A 26,712-nucleotide genomic window follows, 5' to 3' on the forward strand; every position below is an offset into this window, starting at 1 on the left:
CGATCTGATATGTAGCGCTTCAAATAATTGAATTTCGTATTAATAACTTCACCTTCATAACTTGTTTACTAAAGAACACGTATCGTGTGTTCTCTACACCCATGCTTTAAAACCTCTATTAAAGATTCTGAAACAGTTCGCTTATTGCCAACATCAAAACACCCAATGTTCTAATAACCATTACAGCATCCAAACGAGTGTTGTAATGTTGTACTGAATTTCATAACAACACTCCTATGTTTTTTTTCCGATCCCTTCATGCGCAATGAGTTTCAACAGACAGCCACATTCTTATTGCTCGATGCGTGGTATCTCTATGAATTTCAAAAAAAGAACATTTTCGTTTATGCGCGTTCCACACTAACAGAACGTCGCGCGCCTTAAAAAAAATAGGTTATTCGAATCCCCGCCATTTTTCTTCGATATTTTTCTCGTTTTGTTTACTTTTAAATGAGCGATTCATTTTAAACGCTGGAAAAGAACATTATATTTGAGTGAATTTTAATAATTGCACTAAACAAAATGTAAATTACTACTAAAATAAATAATTGTTTCATTCATACTTAGTTTATTTGTATATAATCAGTAATGAATGATATTAGGTTACTACTAGGACTGGTGTTTTAATGTTAGCAGTAAGCTAACTGTTTCAGAATCTTTTAGAGGATTCATATTCTGGGTGTAGCTAAAGTCTATGCAACTGTTGATAATTAGGTATTAAAACACTCATGTGATACTATTATCACTAAATCATATCAATCATAAATCCACATTCGTGTTTTAATACCCCTTATTACACAACAGTTGCATAAATAACTATAGCACACGTTGGTTTTTTGGAACATCATCTCTCAATTATGACGTAATCGAGTCGCAGTACAAACCGACTTGAGAATTGTTACCTATATTTTGTGTCTTTGTCTGTAGCCTCAACAGCATCAATTAAACTCATAATATAAAAATGCAAGTCTACCATTAATTAAAATAGGTAGCAGCAGTACTCGTACTGCCCTGGAAAGAAACTGCACATAAAGTCAGTTATACTGCTACTAAAGTTCTTTACTATCGAATGGCGCATCATTTTCATTTTGTTTACCATACTAAATTTAACGGTTTTCAATTTCACTTATTTTGATACGAGCGCGCTGTGGTCTGTAAGAAGGTTTTCTGACAAAGACTGAGAAAGGAATGTTGTAATGGTTTGGACACGTTGAGCGAGTGAGTGAAGAAAGAATGACTTATCTATACTAATATTATAAAGCTGCAGTGTTTGTTTGTTTGTTTGAACGCGCTAATATCTGGTACTACTGGTTCGATTTGAATGATTCTTTCAGTGTTGGGTAGTCCATTTATCGAAGAAGGCTATAAGGCTATGTTTTTTTTTCAAAATTAGGGATCCGTAATAAAATTGCTATTTGTAACACAAGGTGTAAAATCGAAAACCTATTTTTGCGTGCGCTGCAAAAACTATTGACAATAGAACAAAATGATGTACAGGCTATAATATAGGCAATATTTTACTATTTATAAAACTATCGCGTGAATTATACTTTATATGGCAAAACAACGTTTGCCGGGTCAGCTAGTCAAATATATATGGCAAGTGTATGTGGGCAAATATATAGCGGAAGACCTCGTGGAACATTCGTCGACCAAATTGAGGACGTTTTGAGAAAAGGAAAGTATGTATGAAAAGAGTAATAAATGTAGAGGAAACGCGTGAGGTTTGTAAGGATAGAAGCAAGTGGAATTCTATTGTCTCTGCCTACCCCGACGGGAACAAGGCGTGAGTATGTGTGTGTGTTAATTTGATATATCCCAGAGCTTTAAATCAACATGTACGAACAAATCTCTCAGTATCTAAGCTATGATAAGCCTGACATAAATATCTATACACCGTTTCCACGACACAGCTTGGTCTCTATAGAGCGTTCCAATCCATTTACAAATTCAATATAGATTTAAATCGGTTATCGGTCATCTTAACGCCCTTTCACTTTGCCGTCTCAGATTTCGTCACAAGCCCTTTAAATGTACAATTTGAGTTATCTCTGGGAGTTTGTAAATGATTCAAAGCATCGTAAATTGAAATTTAGCTCGTTGCGTGAATCTGACAGTTTTCCCCCTTTTAATACATCTTGCGACGATCTCACTTCGTGATAGCGATCAGCTATCGACTCATCCCTTCACATTAATATTAACAAGATGCCCGCGAATTTGGTCGCCTATAGTTCTGCGTTTTATAGAGTGATTGTTTCATGTTCATTTTTGTTGTTTTGAAATTATATAGTTTTGATGTTATATTCGTGATAATTTTTAATCAAGCAAAATTGCGGGAAAATCCTGCCATCTGTCTAGGAATAGAAAATAGATGATTTTTAGGAAATAAGTTTGAAATGAAATTAATTATTCTGCTTTGGAATAGGGTAGGTCCTGATCTTAAATATTACAATGTGTACTCTATCCAGCTTATATCAAAAGCATGCAAACACTTAACACTTATTTAAATATTCATTTTTACTACAAAAATTATTTCCAAGCAGCCATCTATAGAGTCTTGGTATAAACATTTTATTTGATAGTATTTTCAAGTCCTGAGGCAATTTGTTATATATTTTTATACACATGTTATGACTATTTTTAAGAAAAAGTTTAGATGAAAATTGTAGATGATATAAGCAATTTACTGAAAGAAGGTTTCGTTTTTTTTTTCAAGAATTCGTAACTATAGGATCAGTTTAAAATAATTTCCACAGGGAAAATTCGGTCGGAGACAGTTAAGAAGTTAGGTTTCAGAGTATATTTTAGCTTGTGACGAAGTTGCCGCTGAAGTTACTCACCTATTGTTATTCATTATTTTAATTAACTCTACACTAAACTAATTTAAATTGACACTTTTCAGTAACGCCATAATTGCAAAATCAAGTAAAGGGTGTCTTTTTAGAGGTATAGAACTTTAAATTACAATAAAACAACGATGGATTATTCTATTGGCATTAATTTTATTTATCCGAAAGGTAATCTTGTGGCATTACATTTTAAACATGATTTCTGGCATATGACCGCCACAGCTGGCTCGGATGTAGTCCAATCAGGACGTCCAATTTTCGATGACGTTTTCCAACATTTGTGGCCGTATATCGGCAATAACACGGCGAATGTTGTCTTCCAAATGGTCAAGCGTTTGTGGCTTATCCGCATAGACCAATGACTTTACATAGCCCCACAGAAAGTAGTCTAGCGGTGTTAAATCACAAGATCTTAGAGGCCAATTCACAGGTCCAAAACGTGAAATTAGGCGGTCACAAAACGTATCTTTCAATAAATCAAGTGTAGCACGAGCTGTGTGACATATTGCGCCATCTTGTTGGAACCACAGGCTACCTACCTTACCTACTTATGTTAAAAAAAGGTTACAACAGAATATAATTGATATTTATCGAACCATGAACGGTTTTTTGTCTATTATTTTTCTTCTACCTATCTATTCCCTCGTCATTAGTAAAATCAAAACACGAATACGGCACTAAACAAATTGAATGTAAACAATTCTTATTCAAACCTCAATTTGTAGTATTTACTTTTAACTATTGTTGGTTTGTTTATTTTATTATTTGTTTTAACTGATTAAAACATTCTTTCTCGAATTTCGTTTCGTTTCGATATGGTTTAGTTTAGTTAAGAAAGAACCGTATTGTAGACAAAAGTTAGTTACAATAATCTTAATATGTATATGTATATAAATCCAGTGTCCTGATGTTTGTTCCCAGTGAACTCCTAAACTTATGAACGGATTTTAATGGGGTTTACTTCATGGCAATCTAGTCCAACTTGAGAGACAGGATAGTTTTTATTGCAATTTGGGACCCATGATTATTTTTATTACGCACGGTTTGAAAGTTCTGCTTTGAAACAATTTTATTATAACAACAGCATTTTTTACGAAATAATTCTTGATAAAAAAGTATTTTATTTATTATATACAGAACAACGTCTATCGGGTCGGCTAGTTTATATAGGTATTAAAACTGTACATATGTGCAAGACCTTTATACCCCTTTTAAAAAAAAACCAGATGAAGTGATATTTAATACAATTAAAGTTTATACGAAGGACAAGTGCATGAAGCTATATTTTTATATAAAATGCCTTATAAATACATTAAACTAGTAAAAATTTATATAACACACTTAGATTAAGGATTGCTCTCTGGTTCGCTCCAACTAGATATCGCGGGCATAGTCACAAAGAACCTATTCAAGCCAATCTCGAACAATGTGTGACGATGACGTCGCGTCAACGTTACAGCGCCATATATTCTGTTAAACTTTGCTAATAATTGAAACTAAAATGCGGGTTGCGTAGTAAAACTTTGTTAAAATAATACTACAAGAAATAGGAAAGACACTGGGATCATACATCATAAGTAAGTGTTTTGTATTTACCTAATTTCAATGTAAAATAACACGAAGCGTATGTTACAAAATTTTAAAGATGCCATTGAGTGCCAAGATGCAACACACACATGCATCTAATAGTTGCCGTAATAAAAAAACTATTGATCTTACGTAGTACGGTATTTAGTTGGAGCACAGCGGAGACCAATCCTTAATCTATAATAACACACAATACTGATCGCATACACACACTTTATTTGATAAATAAAATACAAACTTAAAAATAAAGGTGACTGTGGGCGACCACCAGTTATTCCAAAGCCCAAAAGAAAGAACTCTCAAATATGTTTTCTAACAAATCTGCTTTTTCAATTAACCATTGAATTTATGATGTTTTAGTAATTAATGCTAATAGACTCGGTAATTAAATTAAAGATTGAGTGCTTACTGGATAGCGTCGTAGATGGTCGTGTAAAAGTCAGAGGTAGACGCAGTTACTATAATTAACTGTTCGAGGTCAAACGATACCGTTAGGGTCTTAACAAGCGGAATTATTATCACTTTCACATTGAAACTTATTTCATATAATTTAATAATTATAAATAATTTAATAGTAGAGGTTCCCATGTAATTATAGACTCATTATACATTATATCCTAGCGGCCTTATAAATAAACTTGCTATTTAGTTATACCTGAGAATAAAACAAGAATATACATAATGTTGACTAACGACGGTTCCCAATATACTATCTACAGATAGAGATAAATTACTACCTTTTACTGTCAGTAATTAGCTGTCAATAATCTAAAGCTGTCCCAATATACCCGATGAGTCATTCTTATCGCCTTATATTGGGACGCGTGAATTGCAATTTCCATGCAAACTTCTATCGCTGGTAAGCTATACGTCGTCGCATTGACAGACAGCGTGTACGGACGAGGTGAGTTACCGTCGATAAGTTCGATTTTTATCTCAAGTAAGAGATACACTGAATATTGGGAATAGCCGTATATCGCTGACAACACTGTCAATACAATGATAATTCTGAGGTTTTAGGAATGTCAAGCAGCCTTGCAAATAAATGCGGGAAACGTTATACGTCCGAATAAACCAACCATAAGGAAAATGTCTGTTTGTAAACATTTTGCACATTCTTGGTTTATTACTCAGGTATAACTTTATACTAAGGCTGAGTTGCATCAACTAACTTTAGCAATAGCAAACATGTTAAAGTATCGGTTAAACAAAAAATGTCCACCATTTGACAATTTTTTGATGACATCATAACTTTAACTGTTAACCGTAACCGTCTCATATTTGCGGTTAAAGATTTTGTTAATGTTAAATAGCGTCCTGCCAAAAATTTCAAATAAATATTCGATATTGACTAGATATTTCACTATTTAACATTAACTATGCCAAGGAATACGATGGTGCAACGGGATGCAACACATTCCGCAGTCTATGTTAAATTCAACGTTACTCTTAACGTTAAATTTGACTTAAACCTTAACTGTAACAGCTAATATCATGCAACACAGCCTAAGTTCATTTGTAAGGCCGTGAGTCTCTGTCACTAGTCTGTGATACAAGATTAATAGCCGCAGCCTATTTTTAGCCAGCATTTACGAATCAACAAATAAATTTTTCAATTTGTAAAGTTGCTTTTGTTGAGATGTATCGCATGAAATTCGACAACCGGTGTTAGAAAATATAAAATAATACAAGTGATAAACGAAGATCCATCTATAATGTGTTGCAACTTTACGACTCATATTGGCACTTAAGGAAAGCTCACACATTAGACAGACTTTTTCCTACTTCCGAGACTTGGGTATCCCAGAAGGTGTCTTATTACGTAGTCTCTGCATTTGTAATTTATTTCTAATAAACGTACTCAGCTTGTAGATCTAATTACTTGTCATTACCGATTAGAGATTACAGATGAATGTCTTTCTCGTTGCGTTAAAAAAAAGCCTATATCACTTAACCTGGGTTGCATGCACCATATAAGCTGTTATAGTTAAGGTTTTAATCAAATTTAACGTTAACAGTAACGCTGCCTTTAACTTAGACTGCGGAATGTGTTGCACTATCGTATTCGTTGGTATAGTAAAAAATTAAAAAGTGTAATATCAAGTAAATATCGGATATTTATTTGAAACTTTTGATAGGTCGCTACTTAGCCATTTAACATTAACAATAGTTACAATTAACAGTTAAAGTTATGACGTCATCTAAGAAAATATTAAATGGTGCAACACATTTTTTCTTAACCAGTACATTAAATGTTTGTTATTGCTAGAGTTAGGTTATGCAACCTTTAGTATTCTACTCAGTTAAATCATATACTACATTAAGGGTTTTTTAATAAATAATAAGCAAGTTTGAAATAGGAGATTATCTGATGCCCTATTCCAGTTACGGTTCCCGTTTTCGCTCCCGTTCTCAACATAGGCAATAAAAAAACATCTCACAAATCGGGAATTATAGATTTTTCCGGGATAAAATGTAGACTATATCCTTTCATCAAAATCGGTTCATTAGATCCGTCGTAAAAGCGTAACAAACAAACTTACATTCACATTTATAATATTAGTAGTTATATTAGTGTACTTTAGTTATTTTCACAGCATCATGACGTACGGTATATTACTATGGGGTCATGCTGCTGACATTGATATAGTGTTTGCACTGCAAAAGAGAGCTGTTCGTGCTATATATCAGCTTTGTTATAGACAGTCTCTCAAAGAAAAATTTAAAGAAATAAATATTATGACTGTTTATTGTCAGTACATTTATGAAAATTTAATATATGTTCACAAAAATCGTCACCTTTTTGCTCTTAATAGTGATTTTCATTATTATAACACTAGAAATAAGGGATTGCTTGTAACTAATTCTAGTAGGCTTCATAAGATACATAATAGCTTTAAGGGTAAATGTATACACTTCTACAATAAAGTCCCAGCCACTGTTCAGGCATTATCTATAAATAAATTTAAATGTTTTATAAAAAAATGGCTTTGTCGTAAATGCTATTACTCCACTGCTGAATATCAGGACATCAGGCTGTCCGATCATTTAGATATTCAGCAGACTATATTGTGATTATTTTATAGCGACTGAACAATATTGTATATTTTTATTGAAATGAGCGCAAAAAAAAGAATGCTGGGAGAGTTTCTTGCGCCGCTTCTTCTCTCTCAGAGCGCCATTTGTTTCCGAAGCGGTAGTAGTATCTAGTAGTATAAGAAATGACATCAAAAAGAATTCTAAAGGAATCAATTTTGAAAAAATAAATGCCTTTTTATGCCTTTTTTTTATAAGACCATTGCACTGGAGAAATAACTATAAAATTCAGTCACGTAGATTCATACAATCAAATAATATGATTATAATACTCGTGTAGATTTGAATACTAGTAATAGCTTGCGTCAAATAATTTTCGCTTTAACAAACTTTCCCATTTGCGGTTTAATACCAACAGCATAACAGAAATATATTAATGTTTGTTCATGATTCGGGTAGGACTAATTCAAAACAAAGATAGCCCGCTACGTTTGATCATAACCATGGGCTCGGAACGAATTGTAAATTACTTTGATGTTTGTGGCCATTGAGTATCTGCTAATGCCTTGAGAAATGGTATTGAGCTTAATGTTAAGTGAGACATTACGTTACGATTACGAAAGGGGTTGTTTCATCGTGCTAGCATTGTTTATATTTTAAAGATTATTTTCTGGAAATATTGTTATTTTGTAATTTTAGAAAACAAAATGAATCAGTTTGAATAAAACGATTTTTGAACACAAAAACGATGCGGGACTTCAACTGGCGACCTCTCTCGTTCCGTGCGAGCGCTCTTACCAACTGAACCAACCGTTCGAGTGACATCTGGTGCAAGGTAGATCTTGTAGATGAAGCTACATTCTGATCATTGAACAAAGTATACAAGATTTTATCAACGATACGAACGGTTGGCTCAATTGAGAGAGCGTTCAAACGGAACGTGACAGGTTGAGGTTCGAGTCCCGCATCGTTCATAAAATTTTGTTTTCTGTTTTATTTGTGTAATTAATCCCAGAAGTGATGGTTATCTCTTTAAAAACAACAAATTGTTAACCATTTTTGAAGTGAAAACTTCTTTCTATCTAACATCGGTCTAGTTTCTCGTGCCTCTCTATCGCTTGTTCCTCTCTCTCGCTCGCACGCTCGGTTTAAACGGAACGTGACACTTTTTCGTGCGTGCAGCCAGCGTTCATCGAATTATAAGACGTTATCACATCAAAAGTATTTAAAATTACATCGATTATATTATAATAACATTATGCAATAGTAACCTTTTGTGTCCAAATCCAAATTCAAATATTTTTATTCAAAATGGGATATAAAATCACATATTGAAAGTCATAAACTACCACCTATTCCAAAAGGTATGCCTCAGACCTGAGAATTACGGGGCGTAACAAACTCAGCGGACTACTTTCTTTATATAAGAATATGGTTACAATGTAAAATCGTACAATAAGATTTATTATTTAATAGCCTGTGGGTGGTCGCTTAATTCTCAATCAGTGGTATCATTAAGAAAGTCATTTATATTATATTAACCTTTACCACACAAAGGCTTTTTAACAATTCCTTTTGATTTCGTAATACTTAACATCGTGGTTATGACAGTTTCTAGCAAATTCACTTAAGTGCCCATGTACCTACATACATAACATTATTAAGAATATATTGATCTGTAAATCTGTTTCGATTCTTAAATTGGTTATAAGTAATATATAAAATATATTTAGGAATTATGAACATGAAATATGAAAAAACGTGCGTAGGAGAACTTAAGTCATCGAAACAGCCTAAATGATTGCGAAACTGAAGTGGCAGTGGGCAGGGCACATAGTTTGCCGGTGGGGCAGTAAAGTCCTCGAATGGCGACCACGTACCGGAAGACGCAGTTTTGGTAGGCCCCCCACAAAATGGACCAACAATCTGGTCAAGATTGGCGGAACACGTTGGATAAGGTCAGCGCAGGATTGATCGTCATGGAGATCTTTGGGGGAGCCCTTTGTCCAGCAATGGCCGTCTCCAGGTGATGATGATGATGAGAATATTTGTGTGTTTTCCATAAGTACCGTCAAAACACCTTTTAACTGCTCATTTTCATAATTTATTTGCATAGTCTTGCGGCTCCAGTAATAAACGTTTAAACGTTTAGCCGTTCCCAATATTTAGTCAATCTCTTACTTGAGATAAAAATCGAAAGTATCGTTGACTTTTCTGTTCTAATAAACTTATCGACGGTAACTCACCTTATCCGTACACGTTGTCTGTGGGACGACGTATAGCTCACTAGCGATAGAAGTTTGTATGGAAATTTCAATTCACGCGTCCCAATATAAGGCGATAAGTATGACTTATCGGGTATATTAGGACAGCTTCAGATTATTGACTGCTAATTACTGATAGTAGAAGGTAGTAATTTATCTCTATCTGTAGATAGTATATTGGGAACGGCCGTAAGACTGTCGTCAATCTCTTTATTAGTAATACGGACATTGTTAGCAATATCCGCTCGAGACAGTTGTTTCAGCCTGTTATTTCGACACCAGCTATTAGAATGGCCGCAGACCACATTCAAACATTTAATAATATGCTATGTTACTTCGTTTTACAATCACTTTGAAAGTCCTATAATTATGGAGTTTCATTTATAAATAAAAATCAATGTGAATAATATACTTGTGAAGAGTTTTATAAGATACTAGTCGACCCAACAGACGTTGTTCTGTATATAATAAATAAAATAATGTTTTTTATTAATTTGTCAATAATATATCATAACATCAAGAATTATTTCGTAAAATATCCTCACTGTTGTCGTAATGAAATTGTTTCACAGCACAACTGTCAAACCGTGCGTCAATAAATTCTCACATAGAAAATATGTCCATACAAAACAAATGTCGGACGACGGGGGACACATCAATGGAAAAACAAAATTGTTGTTTTTATTTAATTCCGAACACTTTCATATTTATTCACCTTTTAAACCTTCCCTGGACTTCCACAAATAGTTCAAGACCAAAATTAGCCAAATCGGTCCAGCCGTTCTCGAGTTTTACAAAATATTACATTTAATTTAGATAGCAAATTACCTGTAATTAAAAGAAACTTATTGTTAGTGTATAGCTGATGCCGATACTTTATGAATATAAGTTTATAATATTTTTTTTTCACAATATTCATATTGATCTTTAAAGTTTATATTTTTTATCAAAGAGAATTTAAACACTACGTTGAAATCAAATCAAATCAGTTTATTCACGTAGATCACGGAAATGACACTTATGAATGTGAAAAAAAAAAGTTTATTGAATCTACCGCTACTTCGTAAAGGGTTGAGCTAATGAGAAGAAGTAGCAAGAAACTCATTGCCACTCTATTATATCAAGATTTACATTTAAGTACATCGATTTACAAATCATTTCAAATTACAATACAATATGTAAAATGATGCAACAGACACACTCAAACGTCAAATAGTCAATGTCTTACACGAGTAAGTTAAAAAAATAAATCTAAATTAATACAAAAGTTATTGAGTACAGTAGCTGCGTCATCCACATACACCATAAATAAATAAAGGTATTCTGTGAGCATTTTATAAGCGATTATAAATAAATAAATATGTATTTATCCATACATATAAGATATACACAATAACTTTTAAGATTCTGAAATTCATGTTCATTTCTAATCACCAAGTCCCATTGACATTTTTCAGTGTCAATGGACACTGAGTTAAAACTACTGACCTCTAGTCTCTACTGTATACTATACCACTGGACTGGCGGCTGTCAAAGTGCTTTTGTGCCACTTTGATATTCACCATTTTGGCGTTGTTGGCCATATAGCGAGAGTCTGTGGTACTAAAACTAGTGATGACAACTTCAGCAAATATCGATAGATGTTAGGAAAATATATACAACAAAAATTGTGTATCATTACGGGGAAGCGTACGAAGAATACTGGCAGCATTGCCGCGTTGGATAGCTAGTCTGAAACTAAATTGAAATTAATAATTTTATTGTTTTTAAACATTAAATTTAAAATTTTATTACTAAAAGTACAAAGTTTTCACTTCTATCGGCAGTCACTAAAACGGCTAATTTTTTATAAATTTATATCACTTCAGGCAATGACTTCAGGCATATAACATGTGAGGACTTCGTTGTCCAATCAATGGCCATTATGAAAGTTTTAATTAATCAAAAAAAGCACCCCATTCAAACATGTAATATAGTTTAAGTAACTAAAATAAACTATCAAATATTTCGTAACATATTAAGAACATTGAATTATAAAGTTTCATTAACTTTTAGTATAGTTCGTGCGAAAGACATTAAGCGTTTATTTTACAAGTTTTATTACAGCATTATATTCCATTGTTGAGAGATTTTTGTGATTTATTAGTATTAGCAACACACAAACTAATGTTAGCTTAAGTTTGTGAAGACAATTGTAGAATATTTATGTGGTAGTGTAAAGTAGAATATTGTTGTTAGTAAATGTTTGACCTTTACAGCCACTGTTCAGGCACTATCTATAAATAAATTTAAATGTTTTAAAAAAATGGCTCTGTTGTAAACCCTGTCACTCCACAGCTGAATATCTAAGTGATCGGACAGCCTGGGACTAGATTATAATTATTTTATAGCGATAGAAATGACTGTACAATATTGTATATTTTTATTGAAAAGAGCGCAAAAAACAATAATGCTGGGAGAGTTTCTTGCGCCGCTTCTTCTCTCTCAGAGCGCCATTTGTTTCCTAAACGGTAGACATCAAAAAAAAATCTAAAGGAATCAATTTCGAGAATATAAATGCCTTTTTATGCCTTTTAGCCATGTTGAAATGAACACTAGGTACTATTGAATGGTTTCTATAATAATATATTGTTCGTTTGCATTGAATAGGCTCCTAAACTACTGAACTGATTCGAATAATTCTTCACTCTTGGAAAGCTACACTATCCCCGGGTGAAATAGGCTGTATATTATTTTGAAAGATATTAGGGATCCTTACTGGAAGTACAATAGGAAGCCAAGGTGTAAAAAAATGTACGCGGACGATGTCACGGTTTCTGCTAGTACATAATGTATGGCTTATGTCCTGTAATGGAAATGCAGCCGATATTGATACCATTATTGCACTGCAGAAGAGTAGCCCTCTTCTTCTCTTTCTCTCCTCTGCCGATATTTATAACCTAAGTCTAAAATCATTAAGAGCAAAATTGAAAGAAATCGACATTTTAACTGTTGCCTTTTAATATATTGTAGTTAACAATGTTATGTTTGTACATAGGCACATAAGCGAATTTTCTAGAAAATGTTATAAATATAATAAAACTTGTTTTTCCTACTACTCGCTCAAGTCGAGTTCGTAAGTCTTTGGTGGGCGAATGCAATGTATATAATATCCCCCTTATTCAGAATAGTCTGCTTACTTAAAGCATTGCTAATTCTCACTCTGTCTTCTTCTATTGACCTAAGTCAGAATGAGGAAAAAGACTCCTAAGCGGCTATTTAAAGTTGGCGGACCATTATGAATAAGGGGGTATGACTTTACAAAACGATCGAGATACGAGTAAGAGCGAATGGCGATGCGACCGGCGAAATTTACCAAGCGAATCGCGCGGGCGACTGTAAACAAATGTATGAATCAGCAGCCCAGCTACCTCTCTAAGAAAAAAGCGATTCACTCGATTGTATGAAACGTGCAGTCATTGAAAGATTGACAGATAACGGCAGGGCTAAATTTAAACTTAATGCCGCCCCAGGGCACCGGAAAAAAATCCGCCCGAATACTGAAATTTTACATAAACGTACAGTTTATATATTTTATTTTTTAAAACTAAAATAACTAATTTATTGCAGAAACTTTATGATATGTTATATATTCTAAAAACATGAATAAATATTTGTTTTTGTCTAACAATTTTATTTATTTAACATTCCCTTTGCTTCTATTAAGTATCTTAAATATTCACCTCTATTTCGAATTCCTGACATATATAATAAGAAATTTTCTTCCGTCGACATTTTCAACTTATCACGTCTGAGGTTCAAAAAACTGATATTAAACTGTTTAAATTGCAGGAGTTAATCATCAGTATATTCAGGATAAATTATTAGTCTCACATCGTAATTTAAACATTATATTCGAACACTCACATTCACTCACACCACTCACATTCACTCACACCACTCACATTCACTCACACTACTCACATTCACTCACACTACTCACACCACACAACCTACTCACCGTTTCAGTTACTCAATATGGATACGATTTCTTCTTTTCTTTCTATTTAATTTTTTCTAGTATTTTTCGTTTTTGTCTTAAACTACTTTGTCACATACTTATTGTACTGTTAATAGTATTCCTTTTAATTGGCGTATCTATTCTGTATAATTTTTAATATACTCTTTTCATTTTGTTAGCTGTAAGGAATCATAAATAAATAAAATAAATAAATAAATAAATTTGGCACTAAGGGTGACTCATAATTATATTACATCGATTTTTTCACAGGCAAACACGTCCCACTTTTTGAATTGCGAATTGATCGATTAAACAGAATTAATTAATTATATTGACCAAACTTAATCACTAACAAATTTTTTTCCCTTTAAAATTTTGCCGCCCTAAAAAATTTGCCGCCCTGGGCACTTGCGCAACAGCCCCTAGTGTAAATCCATCGCTGGATAACGGCTATAATCTTGAAGAAAGCGGAGATAGACGAAATCCACCACGTTTTAAGCAACTGTTCGCTTTCAAACTTAGCCGGATTATACTTCGTAGCCAATCGCCAAACTGAAATTACAACTATTTCAAACTTATGTTAAATGACTGCACGTTTCATACTAAACTCAATTTCAATTATTTATCTCCTTTTATTACGTAGTATTTACATCCTGTTTGTGAATCAGTACGGCGCAAGCCACGGAGTCGAGCGGTTGTTTTCAGCGAGATTAAAATGCATTGTGAAACTCTCATTTCCAAAGTACTGGGCTACGCCAGCTATTTAAGAATAAAATCGGAGGTTTCGATACTTTTCTAATATATAAAATTCTCGTGTCATGGTGTTAAACATTGAACTCCTCTGAAACGGCTTGACCGATTGTAATGAAATTTTGAGTGCATATTGGGTAGGTCTGAGAATCGGACAACATCTATTTTTCATCCCCCTAAATGTTAAGGGTGGTCCACACGAATTTTTGTTTTAATTTTTTTACATTTTTTTTAATTTGTTTGATTATGAGTCAGCATTAAAAAGTACATACAACTTCAAACTTTCACCCATCTACGATCATAAGTTACTTTTGTATCGCGATTTTAATATCGGCAATACAACGTTTGCTGGGTCTGCTAGTATTGCTCTAAAAATTTTCTGCAAACATTCTGTACTTCTCGATCTTCTTGTGAAATTCCCCATCTATACCCCGATTACTTTTCAAATTATATACTACAACCATTTCTTCCAAATATTACATTTCCAACTAAAAAACTTTTCTAAGCAATATCGAAATAACTTTGACAAGACGTCGCTCTCGGACTAAATGGTCGCGGCGCGGTGGCGAACGTTTCTCCCCGTGGCCTTCAAACTGTTTCGCGCGGATGGACGCCCCTCTCACCGTTTTGCTGTTCGCACCGCAAATCCCCGTTTTTTTAAATTAAATAATAATAAATAAAGGACGAGACGAGGACGACGTTCAGCTGATGGTCATTGATACGCCATGCGTTACAATGCACTGCAGTTCTGGATTCTTGAAAACCCCAAAAACTCTGAGCGTCACCACAACTGTGCTCGTCACCTTGAGACATAAGATGTTAATCTCATTTGGCCAGTAATTTCACTAGTTACGGCGCCCTTCAGACCAAAACGTTACTATGATTACACATTACTGCTTCACGTTAGAAATAGGTGCCGTTATGGTACCCATAATTTATCCGGCATCCTGTGCAAATGAGCCTCCCACTGGTAAAACTTTGCGGTCCCCGTGGCCAGGCCGTAAGATAAAGGCAAAAAGTTTTCAATTTGGAATAAACTTTACTTCGCGTTTATTAATAATAAAGAATAAGATTAACAAAATGAACATAACACATCAAAAAAGGATTAGGATAGCTACAAATCCCACGCTGACTTTAAATGTGTTGACCAACCAAGTTGACCTGTTGACAGCAGCCGACAACGATCAACACAATCCCTTTTATTTAAAGGGTAACATTGACTTAAAAGTGGCTGTTTGAGCATAGAGTAAAAGACTTAAATTATAATTTGAAAATTTGTTATTCGAAGAAAATATTTAAGTATTTTGTTTTGCAAATGTGTATTAGCTTTTCTAGGGAACAGAGTTTTATTTTTATGAAAATACGGGCTGAGATGGGCAGAACGTTCACCTGATGGTGATTGATACGCCCTGCCCATTTCTACATAGTGCCGCACAGGATTCTTGAAAAACCCAAAAATTCTGTTAAGTCTCATTTGCCCAGTAATTTCACTAGCTACGGCACCCTTCAGACCGAAACACTGTAATGCTTCACGGCAGAAATAGGCGCCGTTGTGGTACCAATAATCTGGCCGGCATCCAATGCAAAGGAGCCTCTCACTGGTGTTATTATCATTTTAATTCGATGATATATAAAATAGATTTTATTTTTATTTATTTATTCAATGAACAAAATTATCTTAATATATATAATAATAGAGACAAACTCGCAAAACCTCTAAGGTTTATGTGCGAGCGGTAAGTTCGCATTACAATACTTGTTTTAATTACATAAGACTTAATATAGCATATAGTAGTATTATTAAAAATATACGTCATAGGTATTCCTGGTTATTAGCTTCTAGATAGTATTTTTTTAGCTTTACTTTGAAATTTTTCTTTTGCAGATATATATCTATTAGATCATTAGGTAATGTGTTTAATATCCTAGGTAATACATAGTTACAGGTTATTTTACCATATACATTAATATATTTAGGTAGACAAAACTTATTTAGGTAGGCTAGTTTCCTCATATTTTGTTTTCTTTCATATTTCTTAACATTACAATATGTATTATTATATTCTACAACTAAAATAGCGAATCTTATTTTAGAGTGTATCGACATAACATTACAATAGGAAAATAGGTCTTGGTGGTTATTAGTAAATTTATATTTAACATGGTTAGGCACAATGGTTTTAAGTAATCTTATTTGTAAGTTGTGAATTTTTTCTAAATATGTTTTATACGTTCTGCCATAACAGCACAACCCGTATCCAACAACAGAGTCAGCCAGGGCAAGATATAATAGTCTCAAGATTTTGTAGTTCATTTTGTATTTAAGTATTGATAATCTAGAAAGTATTGACCTTAGTTTATTACATACAAGTTCTATATGAGGACCCCACGTAAAGTTATTGTGTATAATTAGCCCAAGGTACATATGTTCTTTCACTACATCCAGTGGTGTACAGTTTGTGCTGTTATGACTGGTATTATTGTGTTGGCAGTCGTGGCAGTGGGCTAATATTAAAGGTTTATATGAAGATTTGTTATGAGGGGATTCAATGCACATCAACTTGGTTTTTTGCGCGTTATTGGCTAAACCAACATCGTGAGACCATTGCCACATAGCGTCGAAGTTTTCTTGGAGTTTTCTTTCTGCTATTTTAATATCAGTGTGGGCCACAACTATACACGTGTCATCAGCAAACTGGTATACGGAGCCGTGTTTGAATAACCTGCACATATTGTTTACGTATATAAGGTATTCGTTCGTTGCGATTATCGAGCCCTGAGCAGTTCCTTGATCAGTTACAATCTTGTTACTGTAGTCGTTTCCAATCTTAACTCTTGTATTTCTATGTGAGTGGTAACTTTTTAATAACTCTAGCAAGGGGCCTCGAATACCAGTCTGCTCAAATCTTTTATATAATACATTGTATTGTAGCATATCAAATGCCTTGCTGAAGTCAATGAAAATAACGAGCACATGAAGTTTATTATTCAAATGGTCATTAATTTCATTTGCAAATTGACACAATAAATGAGAGGTACTCTTTCCTTTTCGAAATCCGAACTGTTTTTGATGTATTATATTGTTTTGTTTTAAAAAAGTTCTTATTTTATCTGCAATATACCTCTCAATTATTTTGTCAATGCACGATAATATTGTGATAGGACGGTAGTTATTACAATTGCCGTGGTCACCTTTTTTATAAATCGGTCTAACAATACCTATTTTTAAATCATCCGGGTACTTGGAGGTTGCAATACTGGTATTAATTAAATGGGTTAGCACAGGTGTTATGTTTTTATTAATATTTTTTAAATCTATTGGTCTTATTCCATCTATACCTGGGCTTTTGTTGTTATTTAAGATTAATAAATTAGGATTTATTATTTGCAGAAATAATGATCTATTGTGATTCTGCAACGGGATTAAGTTTTGAATAAAAACTTTTGCTTCAAATAACAATTTTGAAGTGCAAGAATCAGTCCATATTAGATTATGAGACCTTCTTATCTTCAGATAACAATATATTGACGTTAATGTATTTTGGCTTTTGAAGTGCATTTCATACAGTGCAAAAGTTGTACTCGCTTTAACCGCGACTTCGTCCGCGTGGAATTGTAACAAATCAAATTCGATTGAGCAGCAAATTTTTTTTTAGAAAACTTTGCAAATAATGCAGATACAAACTGCTGCGACTGACTTTAAATTGCTTATTTCAATACATTTTTATAAACTACTTTATTTTGTTCTTCCATCCTTTGGTAAGATATAAAAAATTTGCGGCTTTGGTACTGGAAAGCACACCACATAAAGTATCCCACGTGAAAAATTATTTTCCTTAAAGTACTCCTGTTAGATGCTTTTAAGCGTTCGATTGATTAACTTTTAACCCTACACAGGAAAATTAAATCCAAATTTCAAAACGCTACAGCAAATATTTATTTATTTCTTTGATAATGACGAGCTTCCATACAGATTCAACCCCTAATTCAATCCCTCCAAACCTCTTATTCACGACAAAAGACTATGTCCTTTCCCAAGTTTCTTTCTCTAGTCTGTACTAAATTTCACACAAACAAACGTATAAACTTTTATAAACATACTGCTGATTCAATAAATGTAATACATAAATTATGATATTTTTTTAACGAATTAACAGTCAGCCTTTTTCGATTTATGAGTAAAAAATGCAATCTGACTTAACCAAAACACAAATAGTGTGATGGTAAGTTGGTGATATAGGAGATAACTACTAAGATATATGAAAGCCCTGACTATATTTATCTAATGTACAATTAAAGTATCCAGGATCAAATTTGATATATTTTATGTATCTCCTATCATAATAGCTAGTGTCGCTTAATTATCGCAATCTTTACGAGTTTTGTGGTACGAGGCACGCAGCTGTTGTGAAGCGCATGGCTGCTGAAATATACAGGGTGGTTTTTTGAGAAGGACGCTGATGACCAAGTCGGTAAGTTTGATAAGGGGGTCAGTTTTCTTCCGTATATATAATAAAACATAAAGTTTTACAAACCTTTAAGTTTCAGTAATAATTTTCTTTGCAATGATTGATTTTTATCAGCATTTTGAGTCCAATAATACAGGTAATTTTTTGAAAAATCGATTTCCGTCTCAAGTTCTAGATATTTTAGAAAACAAATCTGCTGTTTTTGGTTTCTTATAAATCGAGCACAAGACTCCTTTCACAACTTTCCTCAAAATCTCGTAGTTTCCAACTTGGCCATCACCACCCTTCTCAAAAAACCATCCTGTATATTGGTCAAAATAATCTGTTCATTTACGAGTCACTACTGCCTATATATAGTAGCGAATTTGTGAGCGTTTTTCGTGAGTGACGAACCTATTACTATTTGGCCAAGGAAATCTCCAAGTCATGTTGCGTGGCTTACAGCATATTAAAGCCATTAAGGAGCACGTGTATCGCTCTAACCACACATTGTATGACGTTTCCCGCAACTTTCACCAACATGCAACACATACAACACTTAATTACCCCCATTACTGCGTGAATTTGTCGCAGGCGTAATTTCAAAATTAGCTACGATTGTTGGACTTTATCGTTTCCTCTTGCGTTTCAAGGCGGACGTAGGTGTTGCGAATTGAGACTATTATAATCATGACTCGTAGGTTCTCGTAAATTTTCTTATCTGCGCCGATTTCATTATTATGTGACACTGCAACATACTTATGGGAAAGGGATTGTTTTAAAGACTTATTTATGCCTTCCGCAGATAATTCTTAATATTTATGAATAAGAAGTAACGATTTTAGTGTTGAAATATAATTATGCTATAGTAATGACACTATTTATTTATTTAATTTTTTTTTGACACACTTTTACACAAATTATCTTGCCCCAAACTTGGCATAGCCTGTATTATGGGTACAAGACAACGATATATTCAATGCAATATACTTACTTAAACATACATAAATATATATATAAACATCCATGACTCGGAAACAAGAATCTATATTCATCATACAAATGATTGCACCTACCGGGATTCGGACTCGGGACCTCTAGCTTAGTAGTCAGGGTCACTAACCAATCGGCTATCTGGGTCGTCTATGTAAAACAACCTCTATAAACATGTGAACAGCAACATGTGAACTAAAATTACAATTCGGTCCATCATAATTAGACAAATTATATATTCCTTCCAGTGAACTCCTAACTAATGGTCTTATTATAATGGGAATTCCTTCACGGAGTGCAGTTTAGTCCAACTTGAGTGATAGGATAGTTTTTATTTCGATTTGGGACCCATAATTATTTTTATTTCAAATATTTGTTTTGTATGGACATATTATTTTCCATGGGAGAATTTATTGACGCACGGTTTGACAGTTCTGCTGTGAAACAATTTCATTATAACAACAGGGAGCATATTTTACGAAATAATTATTGATGTTATTACATCTTATTGAAAATTCATAAAAAAAAAAACCGTATTTTGTTTATTATGTACATAATAACATCTGTCGGGTCAGCTAGTATACTATATCAAGTGAGAGTAGTGCAAATATATAAAAAATATAAAACGGTTAGGTATATGTACATATATCACACGACTGAATTGAAACAGATGAAGACTAGATTAATAATAATAATAATAATAATAATAATAATAATAATAATAATAATAATAATAATAATAATAATAATAATAATAATAATAATAATAATAATAATAATAATAATAATAATAATAATAATAATAATAATAATAATAATAATAATAATAATAATAATAATAATAATAATAATAATAATAATAATAATAATAATAATAATAATAATAATAATAATAATAATAATAATAATAATAATAATAATAATAATAATAATAATAATAATAATAATAATAATAATAATAATAATAATAATAATAATAATAATAATAATAATAATAATAATAATAATAATAATAATAATAATAATAATAATAATAATAATAATAATAATAATAATAATAATAATAATAATAATAATAATAATAATAATAATAATAATAATAATAATAATAATAATAATAATAATAATAATAATAATAATAATAATAATAATAATAATAATAATAATAATAATAATAATAATAATAATAATAATAATAATAATAATAATAATAATAATAATAATAATAATAATAATAATAATAATAATAATAATAATAATAATAATAATAATAATAATAATAATAATAATAATAATAATAATAATAATAATAATAATAATAATAATAATAATAATAATAATAATAATAATAATAATAATAATAATAATAATAATAATAATAATAATAATAATAATAATAATAATAATAATAATAATAATAATAATAATAATAATAATAATAATAATAATAATAATAATAATAATAATAATAATAATAATAATAATAATAATAATAATAATAATAATAATAATAATAATAATAATAATAATAATAAAAATAATAATTATTATTATTATTATAATAATAATAGTATGTAATACAATTATATTTTTTTGATCCAAACTCATAAAGAAAACAGAAAATAAGTTCTAAACTTCCTGAAACGGCTAAACCGAGTTGTATGAAATTTTGTGTGAATGTCGAGTAGGTCTGAGAGTTGTTCAACATTTATTTTTCATTCCCAAAATGATAAGGATAATGCACGACAATTTTTTTATATTTATTTTAATTATGATTCAGCATTGAAAAATACATACAACTACAAATTTCCCTTCTACGATCTACATCTATCCCATGCACAGATCCGCAATAGGGTTGCAAGATTGCAATCGAATACAATAATAATAATTGTAGTACGATAAATTTTGTGTACGTTATATTTGGTAGGTCTGCGAATCGGTCGTCATCTATTTCTTAAACCCCAATAAAATTTAATTACTGAAATTCTTTATTTTACTTTATATGACAATACAACGTGTAAACAACGGTCAATGAATCAACTAAAATACTAAATACAACGTCATCGTATAATTATATTTGTGTATTTGCAAGTAATTTTATTTTGATAAATTTTGCTCTTATATATATTAATTTGCACCAAAATAGCTTTTAACTGCAAAAATAACGGCCAATATAATATCTTTACCTAATAAATTTAAAATTTTAGTAATAATTGCTTGTAATCAATTATCTAGTAACTTTATAAAATAGCAGCGTAAAAATATATTTCTTGGAAAAAAATATAATTTGAACTGGTACTTCTGACTTATATATGTACGTTTCTGCATCTTTAATTTTTGTGTAACATTTGGTTAAATCATTGTTTTTTTTTTTAGGAACAAGTTGCGCCAGTCGAGGAGCCCCAGGAAGACGAAAAAAGCAGGTAATTAATTATTATTTTTGATTTTAGTATATAGATTACTCCTATGTTCTATTATTACCTAGCTCAATTTTATATAGGTATTATTTAGGCTTATTAGGTTTTACAAAGCTTAATAATAACACCTGTGTTATTATTGAAATGTCCTTAAACTTATCTCGTAAATTTCCTATTTCATTTAATAGCCTATAAAAAATTGATTATTCCATTTATCTTGCTATATATTAAAAAATATACTGACATAGTCCAAATGATTGCGAAACTGAAGTGGCAGTGCAATGGACGTTCAGGTCAAGATCGCCGGGATACATTGGACGAAGGCAGCGTCGGACCTATCGTCATGGAAATCTTTGGGGGAGGTCTATGTTCAGCAGTGGACGTGTTCCAGCTGATGATGATGATGATGATGATGATATAAAAAAACGTAGATTAATCAACACATTATGTACCCACACCAATTAACAGTAACTTTATTTTTGTGAGCATGACAAGCCATACCATAATATGTCAGAAGTACTACAGTTCGGACAGAAGAGAGTTGAAACAGAAAGACTTTCTTGCACTGCTAGAAGTAGAGAGAACCGGGTGGCTAATTATCCCACAATATCGATCATCGGTCCATCTTATAGGAGGCCTACCAAAACTGCGTCTTCCGGTACGTGGTCGCCAGGACGAGGACTTTACTGCCCCACCGCCCAACTGTACGTCGGACTATGTGTTTCGCAATCAATGTCTATGTGTAATTTTACACTGTGAGATACTTATGGCTGTTCCCAATATTCAGTCTATCTCTAACTTGAGATAAAAATCTAAACTTATCGACGGTAACTCACCTTATCCGTGCACGTTGTCTGTCAATGAGACGACGCGGACGTATAGATTACCAGCGATATAAAGTTTGTATGGAAATTGCAATTCACGCGTCCCAATATAAGGCGATAAGAATGACTTATTGGGTATATTGGGACAGCTTCAGATTATTGACAGCTAATTACTGACAGTAGAAGGTAGTAATTTATTTCTATCTGTAGAAAGTAAGTTAATCTACGAACTTCTGTCATTTTGTACATCCAAGCTACAATAACCAGGGCGTTACAAGCATACATATCCATATAATGTCATCATAATTAGACCACATTAGTTCCGCAAGGAATTACTGTACTTAAAACATTCCCATTACTTCCTTATTTAGATATGTTATATATTAAAAATAAAATATACCATCAGTCATACATCTTTGTTCGGTTTGGTGTCGAGACACTTGGCCCGTGCGGCCCAGAGGCGCGGAGAATGTTCAAAATACTATCATCGCGCCTCAATAAGGCTACTGGAAACCCAAGCGCTGGCAGCTATCTCGGTCAACGGATCAGCCTAGCTATCCAACGCGGAAATGCTGCCAGTATTCTCGGTACGCTTCCACGTAATGATAGTTTTAATTTCATGTAGTCATAGTATTGAAAATATAGTTATAAGATTTGTTTTGTTTGAATAAATTAATTATAAGTATCTTATTCATATCAGCCTTTAAAATAAAGCATTGCCCATTACACCGATAATAATTCACAAGTAATGATCTCATTACCCAATAATAATAATAATAATAATAATAATAGTACACGGTTCGTTCGAGCTACCAACAAAGCCTTTTGAAATCCCAGTCCGTCGCACAAACGATAATTGACTCAGCCGGGTGCCTTTGCGTTAACTCAATAGTTTATTGGCTATTTAGCTAAGGATTTTCTGAAATAAGGTTAAGTTTAGTTATTGGTCTCAATAATATAGGCTAGCTCACAACCCGACCAAATAATTCGCATTCAATAAACGGTTATACTGAAAGAATACGCGTCATAAAATTATCTCTGCGTGTAATTCTAAATGTAAATTCAAATATTGTTATTCAAAATAGGATGTGACATCACTTATTGAAAGTCAAAAACTACCACCTATTCCGAAAAGACTCATCAGACCTGAGAAGAATGGGCGCAACAAACTCAGCGGGCTTTTTTTTCTTCAATAATGTAAACTAAGTAATGTTGTACATTTAAACTTATTATTAAATAGCCTGAGGGCGGCCGGTCCACAAAAACGTCTCTTTTAACAATTCTTTTGAATATCGTAATACTTTTGGTTTGAACATTTTCTGGGATCTTCTTGTATAAGCATATGCCTACATCGCCCTACAAAAGACTTACTAGCTCGACTTAGCCGAGTAGTAGACATAACAATTTTAAAATTGAACAAATTAATTGATAATACTGTCAATAGACTCAACCGATACCTACACTTTACTACGGGCAGACGGGCAAGAGGCTCATGTGATGGGAATTGGTGAGCCAACCACCCATGGACATCCACAACACCAGGATCAAGGGAAGAGTTGCTGTTCTTACGCTCCCACTTCATGCAACACGTCGTGTGCACTTATTTCGGATAATTTACCTAGCCCCCATAAATGTTACATAATCTATCTATCTATCTATCTATATATATAAAAATGAATGGCTGTTCGTTAGTCTCGCTAAAACTCGAGAACGGCTGGACCAATTTGGCTAATTTTGGTCTTGAACTATTTGTGGAAGTCCAGGGAAGGTTTAAAAGGTGAATAAATAGGAAAATGCTGCTAAATTAAATAAAAACAACAAATTTGTTTTTCCTTTGATGTGTCCATACATCAATTCTATGAGAGAATTTATTGACGCACGGTTTGACAGTTCTGCTGTGAAACAATTTCATTACGACGGCAGGGTGCATATTTTACGAAGTAATTTTTGATGTTATGATATATTATTGACAAATTCATATAAAAACATTATTTTATTTATTATAAACAGAACATCGTCTGTCGGGTCAGCTAGTTAAAAATAAAAAATATTTCATTTGAATTTGGAATCTGTCATTTTTATATGATTGTTCATTGAGTTTTCTCATTCCAATACATTGTACAATGCGATATTAAAATGGAGTGGGGTGATAAAGAGAACCAAAACGCTGTGATTGCATTGGATGCAATCTTCAAAACTCTCCATACGCGTGGTATTAGTAAAATTATGCTATTAATAGGTACAATGACACGTCCTCTGTTTTTCACAAAAAGATCTGGCCATCCACGTAGTGTTCGTACGAAAATGGTTGTCAAAGCAGTAAGGGAAAGAATTCGATGAAATCCTGTCCGAAAGCGAAAGATTTTATCTCGGGAGATGAAGATAGCACCTAGAACCATGTCCCGACGATATTGAACTCAACGAATAATAAATCAAAGGGAAGATTAGAGACTATAGCACTCTAGAGCTTATAATTATACGTGTGATGTTTTATTGCCTCAGTTTCATTGTTTTTATGAGAAATAGTGACGTAACGAGCAAGAACTTTATCTTATATTAAGTGATCATCGCCGCCCACATTCTCTTGTAACACAGGAGCGCTGTCTGCCATTTAGAAAAATGTACGCGGTTTTTTGAAGGTTCACATGCCGTATTGCTTTGTTTTCATGGAAGAAGGCTACTTCAAAACAGCACTGTAGAGGAACGCGACACATCCAGGTGTGGATGATACCGTGATTTGTGTCGTGCGAAGTTAGATATCGGCGGCAGGAATCAATTCAAACAGCTCTTCGGAACACTCCCCGTGATAAATGCGGTAGAAGACACACAATGAAGCAACGTCTCTACACAACGCTAAGTGGTCTAGCCATTCACAGTGCACTGGATCTCAGACAACTCCGGCAACTTAGTCTCCTTCATTAATCCTAAAATTCGGAATCACAAATCGCGCTCGTGACTTTGAGACATAAGATTTTAAGACTGATTAACCTAGTAATTTCACTAGCTTGGACGCCCTCCAAACCGAAACACAATAATGCTTTGCACTTTATTGCTTCACCTAGCTCGCATCAGCAGCTAACATTCCATCTCGTCTTTTTTACTATTCTGAGGCCTTGCCCTGGTTTAAAGAACATAAATCAACGAAAGATCTCCCTTCTCTTTCAATCTCCTAGCGCTTTATAAAGTATCTATATCTTTCATTCCATAACTTCCTTTGTTATTGATTTATTTATCTTCACCTGCCAACAAATTCATTCGCTGGATTATTATAAAGATTGCCTGGATATTATTGACTTAATATAAACAAATAGACTCACCATGGCCGATTAAAAGGTCGTCTAAAATGTCCAAGTGGCGATGTGTATACGTATTAAATTTAAATATAACAGTAAACCATTCATTCAAATTAACACCGTATTTCGTAGGGGTAATGTTCAAAGTCTATTGTATACGTTCATAATACGCTCATTGATTGTGGTGCAAAATTTCGTTAGCGATGTATTTTGTTTAAGCAACTGAAATGTAATTATTAAGCAATATTATT

The 26,712-nt window shown here is 32.8% G+C and overlaps 1 protein-coding gene across 1 annotated transcript in view; it reads left to right on the forward strand.

The window, feature by feature from the left end:
• Positions 1 to 26,712, forward strand: part of LOC126975912 (uncharacterized) — a 68,756-nt gene that overhangs the window by 36,791 nt on the left and 5,253 nt on the right. Inside the window, exon 3 of the mRNA XM_050824030.1 lies at positions 22,304 to 22,350. Coding sequence (XP_050679987.1) covers positions 22,304 to 22,350 — 47 coding nt within the window. The remainder of the gene's footprint in view (positions 1 to 22,303; positions 22,351 to 26,712) is intronic.

Source organism: Leptidea sinapis, chromosome 2, assembly GCF_905404315.1.
Source record: "Leptidea sinapis chromosome 2, ilLepSina1.1, whole genome shotgun sequence".
In the NCBI taxonomy this organism is placed as follows: domain Eukaryota; kingdom Metazoa; phylum Arthropoda; class Insecta; order Lepidoptera; family Pieridae; genus Leptidea; species Leptidea sinapis.